The sequence below is a fragment of the Solanum verrucosum genome, unplaced genomic scaffold, assembly GCF_900185275.1.
Source record: "Solanum verrucosum unplaced genomic scaffold, falcon-dt-bn FXZP01000093.1, whole genome shotgun sequence".
NCBI classification, from domain to species: Eukaryota; Viridiplantae; Streptophyta; class Magnoliopsida; order Solanales; family Solanaceae; genus Solanum; species Solanum verrucosum.
Window position 1 is genome coordinate 1,973,367 of NW_026020065.1, and position 16,729 is coordinate 1,990,095.

General features: G+C 33.2%; 3 protein-coding genes across 5 annotated transcripts in view; all 3 read right to left on the reverse strand.

Moving 5' to 3' along the window:
- LOC125823662 (uncharacterized) overlaps positions 1-16,729 on the reverse strand; it is a 608,951-nt gene that overhangs the window by 32,422 nt on the left and 559,800 nt on the right. The gene's annotated exons all lie outside the window — the stretch shown is intronic.
- Positions 482-9,656, reverse strand: LOC125823644 (DUF21 domain-containing protein At4g14240-like). Of its 3 annotated transcripts, XM_049502994.1 has the most exons (14): positions 9,368-9,656; positions 7,719-7,795; positions 7,098-7,181; positions 6,895-7,008; positions 4,920-5,003; positions 4,732-4,803; positions 4,375-4,442; positions 2,910-2,997; positions 2,747-2,820; positions 2,293-2,662; positions 2,153-2,199; positions 1,982-2,063; positions 1,590-1,703; positions 482-689 (listed from the first exon to the last, which is right to left on the reverse strand). In XM_049502994.1, the coding sequence occupies exons 1-13, from the start codon at positions 9,600-9,602 to the stop codon at positions 1,593-1,595; spliced, it is 1,506 nt and encodes a 501-aa protein (XP_049358951.1). In that variant the 5' UTR covers positions 9,603-9,656; the 3' UTR covers positions 482-689; positions 1,590-1,592. The 3 variants fall into 3 exon arrangements, with proteins under 3 accessions (XP_049358951.1, XP_049358952.1, XP_049358953.1); XM_049502995.1 differs by lacking the exon at positions 482-689 and having other exon boundaries at positions 1,329-1,703; XM_049502996.1 differs by lacking the exon at positions 482-689 and having other exon boundaries at positions 1,329-1,699; positions 1,978-2,063.
- On the reverse strand, positions 14,491-15,147 carry LOC125823607 (uncharacterized mitochondrial protein AtMg00810-like). Its single transcript, XM_049502953.1, has one exon. The coding sequence runs from the start codon at positions 15,145-15,147 to the stop codon at positions 14,491-14,493; it is 657 nt and encodes a 218-aa protein (XP_049358910.1).

Here is a 16,729-nt window from a genome sequence, read left to right on the forward strand (position 1 = left end):
ATTATTTACTTTGTTATGCTATATAACTTAAATCCGACAAATAAAAATATACGGGATATAAGGGCAGAGCTAGGTAGTGCCAATGGGTTTATTAGAACCATTTTGACTTTTATAGTAATCAGTAGATGTTGAACCCATTTGACTTCTTCATGTGTTCACTTCTCATATTTTGAACTCATTTAGAGAAAATTTCGACTCCACTGTTAACGTGAATACGAGATATAAGGAGGACAACATGTAAAAGAAGAGATGAGTGAATAATTAACTTATCAAATCTAAAAAGAATCCAAATTTGTTGCAGTATTTCCTGTACTCTATATGACCTTTGGAATAAATAAAGGGACTATAGGACAAGAAGATGCCTAAGAACATTTTCATATTGTAAAAATATCAAAGTTCATGTATTTTAAACCGACTATAACGACTTTATTCTTATCTTCCCATATATTCTCCTCAACTGTAAAAAATCATAGTTGTTGAGAATAATTAAACAGTAGCATATCTTTAAAATATATTCACAAGGTGTTGAAAAAAAACTTGTTTTATAAGTGTGACAATTTGGTTGAGTCACTTACTTTTTTTTTGGAGTTTGGCAGGGAGACAAGCTGATCACTCTGCTTATTCTTCTACCAAAAACTTAGTAGGTCCCTTTACAGGCTAGCACATACTCACCAATCAGCAAACAACATCTGTCAATTAGTTAACACAAAATTATTATTTTTATTGTGTTTTCAAACTATATATCTTGTCTATCAAAGAATAAAATCTTTATTCATTTCTTGAATAGCCAAAGTTTTATCAAGTTTCATGATCATGATGACAAGGGACTTATTATTGCCAAGAAAATTGAAGTTTAGGTCATGGCAAAGGTGTTGTAAGTACATTCAAGAACAAAGAACAAGGATTTATATTATTTGGAGATGTTCAGTAACTCTTCTTCTTTGGAATGATAATATGATTGAGCATTTTGATGAAGAAGAAACTTCAATATAGCATACTTTGTGTTATATCGTTTGGTAAGTTTTTTAGTAATTCAGACATCTTGTTGTTTTTATTGGCACAATCAAGTGTCTTTGTGAAGTTTAGAAAAAAGACTACTTTTATGAAGTGAACTTAAATTCTGAATCCATAAATCTTTGGAAATGATCAAGCAGAGTTCAAAGGGTCTTTACTCACATCTCGTGTTTACATCAACTCAATGAATACATAACATGTTTTATATGCTTTGTTATCACTTAACCGCGGTTAAGTGAATACACATTCTTGCCTCAGTATTATCACTACTGTAGTTTTTAAAGTAGGGAACATGAAACCAGCTTCAGAGTTTCATCTTATTTCTTTGCCAAGAATGGGAGGCTTATTCATAGTTACTATAAATTTGTCTTTACAAAGCAACATGGAAATCATATTATTCCCATAACATTAATGAATCTGAGATGTATCATCATACAGTGGGCATGTATTCACACATAAATAAGTATATCCTCACAAAATTATATGTGCAAATTGCACAAGCATTTTTTTTCCTTTCCTCGGCGTTTGCAGACTCTGGTTTTACACATTACTGAGATAGGGAAGCTTTAGCTTACTATTTATCTCTTGTTCTCAAGGAGAGGCTCTCTAAGACTCCCTTGTATTCTTCTTGAGGTAGAAGAGTCCTCACTGGACTTCTTGGGGCTATGTCCTTCCTTATTTTGGCCTCCCTGAAGAATCAAATTTAAAAAATCCGCGATTATCAGGAAAATGTTTAGCTCAAACTACATTAGGAAAAAGAAAGATATAGACAGAACTAGATGCATTATTAGGTGCACAATAAAGCTCATGTTCCATGTAGTCATTTACGATCAGTTGATGTCAAAATGCAAATCGAGTTTCTTGCAACCTTAGTTATGTATTTTAGAAATCTTAAATGGTGAACATTGACTTTCAAGAAGGTTTCGTCATATTTCAGGACAGTTGTACACAATATATGTGGACTTACAGCTGCCTTTTGGGCTGTTAATCTACGAATTGATGGAGCTCGTGCCACAACTGAAGCAGCTGCTGCAGCAGCCACGCGTATCCTGTTAAAATCAATGTTAGAAATTAGAATATCCTCTCCAATACATATAACACTGATTAGATATAACTAAGTTCTCTAAATCTGTTTCACCTTCTATGTACGTCAACATATTCATCGGTCTCGTCTACTATTTCCTCCTGCACCATGACCAGTTTTAAAATGTAAGTACCACTTGTTAATCTAGATATGCAGAAGAGGATGTATGAAAACAAAAGAACGCCAGTAGATACCTGTAAAAGTTCTTCGAATACATCTTCCAATGTGATAATACCTATTACTTCACCATCCTCAATATCATCTGATGACGGAGTCAATGCATTTGTCAGTGAGTCACCAGATGTCGGTGAGGTTACTGCTGCTGGTATTGTAACTTTTTCAATATCAACAACAACACTATCTGATTTATCATTCTTTGCTTTCAAGCGAGGTATAGTTAACACAGAACTTTCACCAGTGACTGCAACATCCTGAGAATTCTCTTCCTCAATGACCAAGGGAGGCTTTTTGCTTTTTCCTCTAATCTTCACTACTGCAGCCATATGACTGCTACCCTTTTGGAACTCATTTAGTATGTCATACAATGGCATATCAGCAGGAACTCTGAAAGATGTACGAGAAACAACATTTTGAGCTTAAAAGTCACAATTGTAAAACACAATCAAGTATAGAACTAGAAATTAATACCGTGGAATTCTTCGAATTGAAACAGAACTAACTGGCGTCTCTGTTTCCGGCCGCACTGTAAGAAGACTTTTTACCTAACATTATTCAAGTACCAAATCATCATGACTTCAAAGAGTAGCAAGATTACAAGTGAAACGTGATTTGAAGGTTATGCAAAACTCACCAGAAGTAGACCAATAATATTCTTTGGATTGCCTGAGTACACAGGAACCCTGCTATGACCCCTAGCAAGAACTTTTCCCATTGCCTCCCTATGATGGGGAAAAAAGAAGCGATTTAATCACTTGTTACATATCCAATGTTGTCTTCCTCCTATGGCTAGATGCATTCAGTCTATATTCTTATTTTTAAAAAGTAAACGTGAATATTTGACTAACACTTCAACAACAATGCATCCATAGCTAGATTCTTCAAAATCCTTACCGCACCCATGTCGATCTGACACGATTTGGGTGTGGGTGGGACCCGCACTGGATTTGATCAACCTAACTTGGGTGCTTTTACTATACTATGGCCAAGAGTATAGGCTGATTTGGTATTTGGTGCCATTTTGGGTTTACACCATATGTTTACATAAAGTACTAGAACATTTTGCTATCATACGAGATAACTTATGAATAAAATTTTAAGTACTTACAAAGAATTTAACCATATTAGCTTTAATTTAATAACTTCAATTAATTCTCGAAATATATACTTGTACATGTCGCAATATACATTTACTGGTTGTAACTTAGCACCCGTAGCCATACTCCTATCTGTTTCCCCTAGACCTAAGATTTGATGATGATGAATCTGACTACTAGATCCACCCCCCTGTCGAGTGCCCACAGCCATATCCGAGCAACATAGATCCTTAGTCACATTCCTCTCAGGAATCCCGAAATAACAAATGCAAGCATAAACATTTGCATGAGGACATAACTACTGCATACAGCTATGGAGGTTACACAACTCATTGGAAAAGAGTATTCCTTTTCTTTTTTTGGAAGAATAAGAACATAATCTTAAGTCAACACCTAAGGTTCAATTAGCAAGAGCTCCTCTAAGCCTCTAATTTAACTTCCGTTGCAGCACCCACCCAAAGGGAAACAAAAATAAGAGAAAAGATGATGAAGATAGTAAGCCTTGATAAGTATGGTAATGGCATATTAACCCCAAAATCACTTTCATGTAAGCATTGAACATTTTTTTGGTACATGTAAGCAGTGAAATTAAAGCATGCATGGATTGCCTGATCAGAGAAGTAGATATATGACATGTTACAATTAAACTATTCAATTTTGACTTCCAAGCATTACAGATGGAAGCATTGTGCTAACTCTCAATCATTAAAACCGATAGCAGAACAAATCCTATTTTGAGAAGCTAACCATTAGCTCAAGTGTTCGAGGGTAGCACAGGAAGATTTACTTATTGGTTGCTTGATTCTCATGAAGTAAGCCACAATCAACTAATCATGAGAAGCAAACCTATTCATTATTGTGACAACATAAAATTAAAGGGGAACTGTAGTGCATACATCTGACAATGAAATACCATACATTGAAAGTTCATTATCTGAGAAGTATGACACAGAACTAAGTTTGTAAGTTAAGAGCATTGTAGACTAATTGCCCAACACTCACCAGTCCAGCTTTGAATTGACATCCAATGAAAATGTTGACTCAATGGGCGTCATTGCCTCCTCAGCAGTCTATCCATAAGAAGAAAAGAATAGAACAAAAGAGAAGAGGATCATTACACCACCATGGCTAACAAAGAGAGAGAAAGTACAGTCAAAAGGATTTAAGACGCTACATATTGATTCGGTTAAGGATCAGTTGCTGAGTATTTCTTCTATGGTCAACTCCTCTCCCCCACCCCCCACACACACTCAAGAAAAGGAGATAATAGGCTATAAAGATTAAATAAGTCAAGAGTTGGTGTCTTGAACTACAAATCTCAGATACTGACTTTTTGAATATGTCAGAAACAGACATTACCTTCTCAGTCAAATCCAGTGCTCCACTAATGATTGTTGTCTCATCATGTGTAAGTTCACCTCCCTTGCCAGCCTGCAAAAATTTCTCAATAATGAATCATGGTATATGAAATGCCAAGGGAACTTATAGCTTGGTAACAACTGGTTAGACATTCAAATTACTCCAGATAATCAAGATACAATTCAAACCTCTTGGCCGTGAATAGAAACAAGGGCTTTCAGCTGAGCACGTCTGAATAGTACTTCATTGTGTCCCAACACGCAGTCCAGGATCTGGAAAGACAAACCAGCATAAATAAAGTCAGAGGTTCTACCATTTCTGAGAACTGGCAACCTAATCTGGAAGCACTTAAGAACTTCACTGGCAGTTAGGATAACAAAACATAGAGAAGCACAAATGTTATGTTGTTATATGTTCTAGGTAGAGAAAGATATAGATTTCATTTCTTGATTAAGACCACTATATGACGAAGTAAGAATGTCATAGACAAATGTTTCACTAGCTCTAGACAGAAAAGACAATTGATAAAATACTAGCCAACTTTGAAGTGCAAGGACACTGAAGAATAAATTCAGCTTTAGACTTTAGTACTTCATATGCCATCAATATCTTAAAAGATTGGCTTGACTTTGCTTAAGAAGGATTCATTGAAATAGGATGTTAGAAGATTGACTATGAAAAAACCAGATCATATGGGTTGGCATTTCGTGTTTCAAGCCTCCTTTATCTAAATCTCTTTTCACTTCCAAAATATTGTTGAGCATTGATATCACAGCATGTCATAAATATAATCAAGTAACAAGTCAAGTATCAAACCAAATCTATGCCAGCATTTATTAGCCAAAAGGAAATGCAAATGCCATCCTCAGACAAGTCCTTTCTGCTCTTTCCAAAGTTCAAATGCAGAAAGAAGCTCAGTGCAAGCATTTCCTAGAAGTGAGAAACATGATTTGAATTTATCCTATTCAGTTGTCCAGGATCTTTTATTCAAATGCTTCTCACTTATCTTATCTTGCATAAGAGAAGCATTCCCATACTTTATATAACTATATATATGACATAAACCCAAATATCAAACCAAATACCCAATCAATTTATCCTCTCGGTCACAAAATGTGGTCAAAATACCCAAGGTAAGTCAACCAAATCTTGTATGGATCCACATTCACACCCTTGTCGTGACGACACTGGTGCAACAGGGATTCCGAAGAGTCCGCGCAACATAGACAACAAAAACAACTACTTGTCAACCTCAAGCTAATGGGCCAGCTATATGAATCCTCATTATCCATTTCGCTCCATTTGTATTACATTCAGGTATGGAACACAACACAAAAAGAGTTGCCTCTTTGTTCCCTTTTACCTATGCCATGATGCTCATGGACAGCTTATCTCTAATTGGATTTCCTTTTCTAACTGGATTTCATTCCAAAGATTCAAAATTAAGTCCACTAAAATAGGAGAACAACATCAGTAACATCAGCACAATGGTTCCGCGAGATCTCGTCTTTATGGTAAATTAATTTCTACAAGAAAGAACGTTAAATGAGGATCATCTAACATTAACATTAACAACAACTACGTGTCAATCTCAAGCTAGATGGGTCGACTAGAAGAATCCTAATTATCCATTCGCTCCATTTGTACCACATTTAGGTAAAACATAAATCTAGTCAAAATTAACTGAATAGGAATAGGAAAACTACATCAGCACCATCAACACAATAAGTTCCACAAGATCTAATCTTAATGGTAAACTAATTTCTACAAGAAAGAACCCTAAATGAGAATCACATAAAGATAGTTGGATATACAACAATGTCAAGATTATAAACATATGCAGTCGGATCAAGATCAATTCTTGGTTACTTTAGGGTTGGACATCTATATTAACCTAAGCAACTTCTTAGAGATGCAATAGATTACTGGTGTCACTCTCAAAATGATTTAAACAGGTTAGAGGATAAATCCTCTTTTATTCATTTAGCTTTGCATCAAACCAACAATATCCATATGACTCGAAAAGCCTTTAAACATTTCAGATGTGTTCTTATAATGGTAGTAATTTAAGTCAATGCATTTGTTTGGCTTGTCACTTCTCTTTGGATGATTCCGATGATCTCAAGATCTTTGAAGCAATTGCTCAAAGACTGTAGTAGTTACCTTTCCTATAGGGTAAGCAATTGGGTAGCATAGAACCATCAGAACACGAACAAGCCAGACAAGGCTTGCACCTACGGCAAGTCCATATCTGGTGCATATGGCTTGAGGAATAACCTGAAACCAAAGAATAGCAGGAGCATCACAGCATCACGTATAGCTCTTTAATATTAAGATACTAGTTGAGGCCAAGCAGTAGATATTACCTCGCCAAATGCCAAAACAAAAGTTACTGATAGTATAATGGCCACATATTGGTTGAAAATTTTGTCCAGGTATATAGGTAGTGCCTGAAATTCAAAAAATGAAAAAGAAAAAAAAAAAAGTAAAGATCCTTATCACCTCACTTCATTACAAAGTACATCTACAAGTAAATAAATTACAAAAAGACATTAATATTTTCTCCACATTTGATCTACTTTCATCAATCATTTTTTCTTGAACAGGTAAATCCCTATTCTCTCATTTAATTCATTAGTTTGATTCAACAACTGTGTCTACTTCAGATTTTCCGCACCCGCTTTACTTTAGCTGGGCCATGAAAGTGCATCTGATTAGTTTCAAGTCCATCAATATATCTCTTCGCTTGCACAACCCCGCATTCAAAAACCAGGTCAGTGCCTAAAAACTTCGTCAATTTTATATGGACGACAATCATTCCAATTTAACAAATAAAATGTTTATTAGCTGTTGCATTTTCTCCGGTTCACCCCCTCCACTCACCTTCCCCATACCCAACTTCCTCTTCTTGTTTTTGTTTCACATTTTGTAAATCTAACTGCAGGCATCCTAGACTGAATCAAAAAGCCAGATATCAGGGTTATTACCTCCATCGAAGCAGCGTTGCATAGAAGGAGGGTCACAAGAAGCTGGTGTTGCTTCTGAACAACAGGAAATATTGTAGCTGAAAAGATAGAAATCAGTGAATATGAGAAATATCCATGAGTGAAATTCCCTCCAGAAAGGAAGCAACAACTCAAAATAACAGAAACAGTTATAAGGTGTTCCTAAGGTGTTCCTGTATATACATTTAGCCACACAGATACGTTAGATCCAGAGATAATTATATATCTTTTAATCAGTCCTATTTTAAAGTAAGAGTTGGAATGATAATTTATTCCAGAAATGACTGGTTCACTTCAACTTGTATCACCCTTCAATATCTCAACTAATAAGGCCTAAGCTCCATAATCACTTTAATATACCAGTAACAAACATCATTCATTTCACACAGCCATTAAATTTTCAAAGCCAATTATCATTTAAGTCTGTTAAGAATATCCGTTTCAATATAATGAAAACAAGAATTCTTGAGCTTCACAAACATATGATTTCAATCTTTAACACACATACACAGAGAAGTATTGAAGAGAGCAGACATCATGACCGATCCCCAATAACATGTAAGCCCCTTAAGGTAAAAGCACCATCATTTTTCGAAGGATCAACACAACTGACAGACTACTAATGATACTCAAATCACAATCCAGAAAAATAAATCCAATGTATTTGATAGTCTACCAATGATTAATCATCACGATACAGAATGATGAAAAGCATTATGGAGCTTCACAACCATCTGATCTCAACACACACAAGGAGATGTCTGAAGTAGCGTCAATAATTACGTCTATCCTCCAAAATAGAGAACCCTTTTGGAATTCGGTCAAAGAAAACTCAAACTCAACTCAAATAGAGAACCTGTTCAAGACTATGCCTTTCTTGAAAAGTAAAAACCATCAAAACTACTAGTACAAAACCAATCTTCCCTAACATAGGTGTAGTTTTGATCAATCAATCAACTATTTTTTTTCTAATACTTCAATCCCAAACTCTATATCCATTCCACAATGTTTAAAGGTTAAAAGCACTTCCAAAATTACTACAAACACAACTTTTCCCTACCATAGATGTATTCCTATCAGCCAAATCAATCAATCAAATACACATCAATTCTATATTATTCAGGACATTCTATTCAGACCCATTTCAAATACGAGCTCAACTAACTCAAACAAATATAGATATACTAATAAAGTTCATAAAAAAGCAATCTTTATTTACAAGAATTATGAAGAATTAAATGAAAATTCAAACCATTCTTGAAAAGTAAAAACCATCAAAACTACGAGTAATCTTCCGTAGCATAGGTGTAGTCCTGATCATTGATCAATCAATCAACTATTGTTCCCTAATGCTTCAATCCCAAACACTATATCCATTCCACAATGTTCAAAAGTTTAAACCCTTCCAAAATTACTGCAAACACTAATTTCCCCTACCATAGATGTATTCCTATCAGCCAAATCAATCAATCAAAAATACATCAATTCCATATTATTCAGTACATTCTAATCAGACCCATTTCAAATACAAGCTCAAATAACTCAAACAAACATAGATACACTAATAAAGTTCATAAAAATCCAACCTTTATTTACACAAGAATTATCAAGAACTAAAATGAAATGAAAACCTGCTTGTTTTTTCTCAAGAGGGGTTCCACTACGTTGAAGGATCTCAAGTTCAACAAGCCCCAAAGACATAAGACCCAATGTTAAACCAGACATAATTCCAGCAAATAGTACCAAGAAACATGAGATCCCAGCATATACAAACCATGTAACAGTCCCAAATGCAATTTCTGCACCTAAAGAATTAGGTGCCCTCATAGTCATTCTAGCAATTTCCATTGCATTTAACAGCTGCATAATTAATTCTTCTTCTTCTTCAGGAGACAAAATCACAAACCCAAGAACAAAATGGATTTTTTTTTTTCTTATACTAATAAAGAGAGTATTAATTCAATGTTTTCCTGAATTTGGTCATTGACACGTGGCATGAAGTGGGAGGAGTTGGTAAGGAATATAAAAGTATATATATATATACGGATGGGTCCTTTTCTTGGATCTGGGTTGGGCTGTTTTTAATTGGATTCATCTTGTACGAATTTTGCTTTTTAATTTTCATTATTCATTAGTACATAAACTATAACATGTCATATAATTGTTTTTCAAGTTTTTGGCCAAACACATACTAACCCCTCAATTCTCAAACTTGTTATCGTTTTTCATTTTGACACTCTATCTTAGAGCCTGTTTGGATGGGCTTTTAAGCTGGTCAAACTAAAGCCAGTTTTTGACTTATTAGAGTGTTTGACAATTATCAAAATAACTTATTTTAAGTAAAAAATGACTTATTTTAAGCCAAAAGCTAAAAGCTAGGGGAGGGGAGTTTTTTTTTTTTTTTAACTTAAAAGCCATTTTATGTTGACCAAGTATATTACCTTTTTGCCCTTAATTCTTTTATACAATTTCCAAATTGCTTTTATTTTTTTTAACTATTATTATTATTTTATTTTATTATTTTATTATTATTATTATTATTATTTTATTATTATCATTATTATTATTATTATTATTATTTTATTATCATTATTATTTTATTATTATTATTATATTATTATTATTATTTTATTATTATCATTATTATTATTATTATTATTATTATTATTATTTTATTATATTATTATTATTATTATTCCTCTTATAAATAATTTGTGGTGGTAAAGAAATATGTGAATGATATGAAAATATTATTACTTATGGATGTAAAATATAAATTAATTTTGTTTTAATTTTTTTTAAAGTATAAAAACCTTAAATTAATCAACTTTTCATCATGTTAACAACTTAAAGGGTATTTCAGACATTTTGATAAAAAAAAATGTTTACCAGCACTTATTTGCCAAACACATCAACAACTCTTTTTTCAACTGCAACACTTTTATCCAAACATATAACTACTTATTTTAAAAATAAGTTCCAGCACTTTGAAAAGTTACTTTTTAAAAGTTACTTTTTTAAGTCAATCCAAACGGGCTATTAGTCTAGTTTCATTTTAATCCTTAAACTCTATTTTTTTTATGTTTATTTAAACACGAAACATTATTTTTTATGATTTCTTTATTTTTATTTATGTTCTTCAATTGTAGTATCGTATTTTAAAAATCAACGTGTGTTTGTTAATTTTCGCAAAAAATAAAATAACAAACAAACATCGATTTTTTTGAAATAATAACAATTTTTTGAGATTTTCTCTGTATTTTTTGCACGAAAATAAATCAACGAAAGTGCTTTGATTTTCTTTCTTAGACATTCAATTAAATTAAATAACACCACATATTTTAATATTTTTTTCATATCATTCAGTTTATCTGAATTTAACGCAAATACTCGCTTTGTAATTTTAATTTCACCAAATACAAATAAATAAACTCATTTAAAAACCAAGTAAAAAAAAAGAGAGACATGTTCATTGCTAAAAAGACTATTAAAAATGCTAAAACTCGATAGATTTCGTCGGGCTGTTAATGATTTTTTTAATTAAAAAAATCAACATTCATCGGTTATTTTTCACGCAAAAAACTATAGAAAGATTCTAAAAAGAAATTATTGTTTAGAAAAAATATAATGTCCATTAGTTAATTTTATAATATTTTTTATGAAAACTAATAAACATACGTTGATTTTTTAAATGCAAAACTTCAGTTAAAAAAACATAAATAGAATTAAAGAAATCATAAAATTAGTATCTTGTGTTTAAATGGTACATTAAAAATAGGGTTGAAGTGTTAAAATTGAACAAAGCTAAGATAAAGTGTCAAAATAAAAAATGAGGGCAAGTTAAAGGGGCTATATGTGTATTTGGCCTTTCAATTTTGATTATTCATAAGTACATACTTATAAGATGTCATATAGGATGTGAATTACAATGTAAGACGTCAAGTAGGATGCACGTGTTTATTTGTACAAGTCTCTACAAGTTCAATTGTCTACTTATGCACATCTAAAATTAGATGACATAGATGTCAACTAAGATCAAATTGTTAACACATGTATGTATTATATGCCATTTTAATTTATTAGCATTAAGTAATAAATAAATGTGAAAATAAAACTTAATATTAGATCTTGAAAATTAATTTGAGTAATAAATAATTATTGCTAAGAATAAAATATTTTAAAAAAATATATATATTCAAGATGACAAGTAAAAGTGAATTTTTTTTTAGGTTGATGAGTAAGTAAAAAATAAACTGAAGGAATATAAACATTGTATAGATTAAAATAAAAGTTAGAATTTTATGTTAGAGTAATTCCTACATAATGAGGACCCAAAAAAAAAAAAACAGAGCTAATTTCGAATATAGAGACTTTTAATTCTGCAATAAAGTATTTTGACCTAACTTATACTTACAATGGGACACTCAATGTGCCAATTGGCTAAGAAGAAATTAAATGACATGTCTTATTCTAAATTAAGCTCCTACATTTCCACGGCCTACTTAGAATATATTTTGATTGACTTATTTTAGGTATTTTTGAGTTAAAATAATTTATCATTTTAAAATTTGATAAGAACAAAAAAAGTTTATTTATAAAAAAAACCATATTTATCGCTCTAGTTGCTAGTATTATTTAAATTTATATTTTTTTATATAGATTATTTAATTATATATGAAAAAGGGCCAAAATGCCCCTAAATTATTGAAAATAAGGGGGGAGGGGGGGGGGGGGGGGGGATGCCATATGTTTGGTTTTAAATGGTTCAAAATTGCTTCTCCACTATTAAAAAAACACTATTGTTAGTAAACTATCAAATTATGTCCATATCCTATTAACAGATCTCTCTGCATATAAATCACTTATAAAACTTTATGTCATCGGTAAGATTGGCCTTCACCATGAAAAAAAAGGATAGCTCACTTATTTCTTTTATTTATATATATATATTAACAGTCTTAAGTACACCCCCGATCTTACAAAATGAGTGATATACATCACTAAATTCTCGCCAAGTTTAGGAGTGTTTTCAACACTTTAATTTTCTCAACTTTTTATTAAGAGTGGCATGCTCCTACATGAGTTTGAAACCATGTGTTCTGTCATATGATAGATCGGGAGTGTATATATAAGTTTAATTAGTCAAGTAGAAGAGTGTTTTTAATGTTGTTAATAGTTTGAAGACAAAACTTATAATTTGCGGCAAGTTTAAGAGTGTTTTTAACACTTCTCTCTCCATATATATATATATATATATATATATATATATAGACATAGACATTAATGATGAAATAAGTTATCCATCAACGATAAACACAGAATAGAGAAAGTTTTAAGAAAGCTAAAGAAATATCTAAAATGATTTGAGTAACGTAACGCAACCTAATTAGAATGCCTTAGCCTCAATATACACTTGTTTAATTTGCAATTACACTCAATAGGATAAGTGCACAACTACCTTAAATTATTTCCTCCAAAAAGTAGGAATCAATGTGGAAGTTTCTCTACAAAACGATTATTGATACAATTTTTAATAAATAATCTTGCAAGCTCAAAGTGTTAGCTATAATCTTTGTTTAGCCAAAAGGCATGATTAAACAAGTTCCCCAATGTGGAAAATAATTTATATATGTGAGTGTGATATTGCTTAGATGATTCGCCTTATGGATAGTAGCTTTAACATGTGCACTATCATAACTTAGATGCTAAATTTGAGTCGTGCTATAAACAAATGGTTCTTGTTTCGAAATGATATGAAAGGAAGATAAGTCAAAAATAAATATCTCGTCTGGATTCAAGATTTTCTTTCTCTCTAGATTCTAAATACACTTTCAACACAAAACAATAATTTGCAATTGAAGAAAACATACTTTTCCTCTATAATGCTGTAATCATAAAAAGAAGAGGAAAATTCAAAGTTGTATTGATACACATGGATATACGTGGTGTATATCCATGTGTATCACTATGTATATCCGTTCAAATTATGTTTACTTATTGTATATGTGTGAGATGCACATATATATTCATGTATATATATCCGTGGTAGATTTAAAGGGAAAAAAAGAAGAGACTTTCCCTCTTAATCCGTGGAGAGATTGTTAACATTCATGGTTGTGAATGTTCTAGAGGCAAAGAAGAGAAAAAAAGAAGAAGCTGAAAGAGAATCTCAATTCACATAAATTCCAACTTGATGAATCAGTTACACATCAATAGTATTTATACAATCTGAATTAAGCTTCAATTAGTAAACCTCTTAGTTGTCACTCTAACTAACTAGCTAACTAACTTCTAACCACTTCTTAACAGCTTGAGTTACTACTAACTCATTTGTGGTTACATCAACTTGCCTCTTAGTTTAACACCCCCTCTCAAGTTGATGGTTGAAACATGTTCTTAAGTCCAATTTTACTTACTAAGTATTCATGTTGAGATCTTCCCAAGCCTTTTGTAAGTATGTCTGCCAGTTGCTCTTCTGTTGATACATGATCAGTTCTAATCACGCCTTGAGTGATTCTTTCTCTTACAAAGTGACAATCAATGTCAATATGTTTAGTTCTTTCATGGAATATAGAATTTGCTGCTATTTGAATTGCAACTTTACTATCACACATTAGGTCTATAGGTTGTTAATATGCACTCCCAATTCTCTGAACAGCCCTATCAGCCAAGTGAGTTCTGCAGTACATGCAGCCATGCTTTTAAACTCAGCTTCAGCTGAACTTCTTGACACAGTCTCCTGTTTCTTGGACTTTCAAGATATTACAGCTCCGCCAAACTTCACCAAATACCCAGTAACAAATTTTCTTGTTTCCAGACAAGCACCCCAGTCTGAATCACAATAGGCAAATAGTTGACTAGTAGTTTGAGATGGCATCAGTAAACCCATTCCCGGTGAGCCCTTGATATATCTTACAACTCTCAGTGCACCTTCCATATGAGATCTTTTTGGACAATGCATGTATTGGCTAAGGACTTGAACTGCAAAAGCTATGTCCAACCTGGTCATTGTTAGGTACAAAAGTTTCCCTACTAGCCTTTGATAAGTTGTAGGATCTTTCAAAGTTTCATCATTGTGTCCTGTCTTGGTAGATATATTTTTGTCATATTCCACAGAAGTCAATTTCTGATTAACTTCAAGTGGTGCATTGACTGGCTTTGATCCACTCAAACCAGTTTCTGAAACTAACTCTAATGCATATTTTCTTTGGCATATCATGATTTCCTCTTGTGATCTAGCTACTTCAATCCCCAAGAAGAACTTAAGTTCTCCAAGATCCTTCATCTTTAATTTGTGCTTCAAATCTTCCCTTGCTTTATTGATCAAGACCAAATTATTTCCAATAACTAGTAAGTCATCTACATACACTAGAATTATCACCAACTCTTCTCCTGACTTCTTGGTAAACATCGAGTAATCATAATGACTTTAAGTGAATCCCATCTGAATAAGAGCATCAGTCAGTTCTTATTCCACTGTCTTGGAGCTTGTTTAAGTCCATACAATGACTTATGAAGTTTGCAAACCATCTTAGACTCCCCCTGTCTGGCAAACCCTTCAGGAATATGCATATACACCTCTTCCACCAAATCACCATTTAAAAAAGCATTATGGACATCCATCTAAAAAATACACCACTGTTTGGAAGCTGCAAGTGCTATTAAAGACATGACTGTGACCATTTTAGCAACAGGAGAAAAGGTCTCAGAGTAATCTATACCAGCCTGCTGGCTATAACCCTTTGCTACTAAACGAGCCTTGTACCTTTCCACTTCACCAGAAGATTTATATTTCACCTTGTACACCCACTTACAACCAATAAGAACCTTACCAGGAGGAAGTTCTACAACATACCAGGTTCGAATTCTAAAACATTTATTTCAAGTTGCATAGCCTGTACCCAAGATGGATCTGAGGAAGCTTGCTGGAAAGAGGAAGTTTCAGAGATAGAGGAGTAGGCATGGAGGGCATGTTTATACGATTGTGAAAGATGAGAATAAGAGTCATAGGAAGACATGGGATAGGAACAATTGTGAGATGAGAGAGTAACAAAATCAGTCATCCAGTTGGGAGGATGTCTGATTTTGGTAGATTTTCTTGGTTCAACTGGTGAGAAGATTTGTGGTGGAGGCTGAGGAATAGGCTGAGGAGGTGGTGGGCTTGGAGAAGGACTACTAGAAGGAACTTCCAGATGAGAGAAGAACCAAGAGACTTGGTATGAAGGAAACGAAATATGGACTCATGAAACACTATATTTCTACTGACAAAGAAGGATTGGGACTGAAGATCATAGATAGAGTAGCCTTTTTTTGTGGAGGAGTATCCCATGAAGACACCAGGAACTGCTCTAGCAGCAAATTTGTCTGAAATGGATGTGGTGGAGGCATAACTCAAACACCCTTAAATGGGATAGGGAAGGAGGATGTTTGTAGAGAAGTTCAAAAGAGGACTTGAAATGTAACAATTTCGAGGGCACTCTATTAATGATGTACACAACAATAGTGACACATTCCCCCAAAACTTCAAGGGTACTCCAGCTTGAAACCTAAGAGACCTGGCTACATTTAGTATAGTTCTGTGTTTTCTTTCTACCATCCCATTTTGTTGTGGGGTGTAGACACATGAACTCTGATGCAAAATGCCAAGAGTAGACATAAGAAGTTGAAATTCAGTGCTAAAATATTCACAACCATTATCAGTTCGTAGCACCTTAACAGTAGTAGAAAGCAGATTCATTATTCTTGTAAGAAAATCTCGTAGAACAACAATAGCTTCAGACTTGAATTGCATCAGAAACAACCATGTGTATCTAGAGTAATCATCAACAATAGTGAGAAAGTATCTTTTGTTGTTATGAGAGGGAACTCTATAAGGACCCCATATATCACAATGCAACATATCGAATGAAGACTTAGAACTAGACATACTAATCTAAAAAGGTAATTTTGTGTGTTTAGCTAAAGGACAGACAGTGCATACATGATCTGCAAGG

Bases quoted from the DNA above. Each gene is read 5' to 3' on its own strand.
- LOC125823644 (XM_049502994.1), bottom strand. From the start codon at position 9,602: ATGCAGCTGTTAAATGCAATGGAAATTGCTAGAATGACTATGAGGGCA. The intron at 5,004-6,894 runs GTAACTACTACA...TTGTCTTTCCAG, and splicing joins TTGCTTACCCTATAGGAAAG to ATCCTGGACTGCGTGTTGGG. The intron at 2,998-4,374 runs GTGAGTGTTGGG...TCCCCATCATAG, and splicing joins GTCAATTCAAAGCTGGACTG to GGAGGCAATGGGAAAAGTTC.
- LOC125823607 (XM_049502953.1), bottom strand. From the start codon at position 15,147: ATGTTTACCAAGAAGTCAGGAGAAGAGTTGGTGATAATTCTAGTGTAT.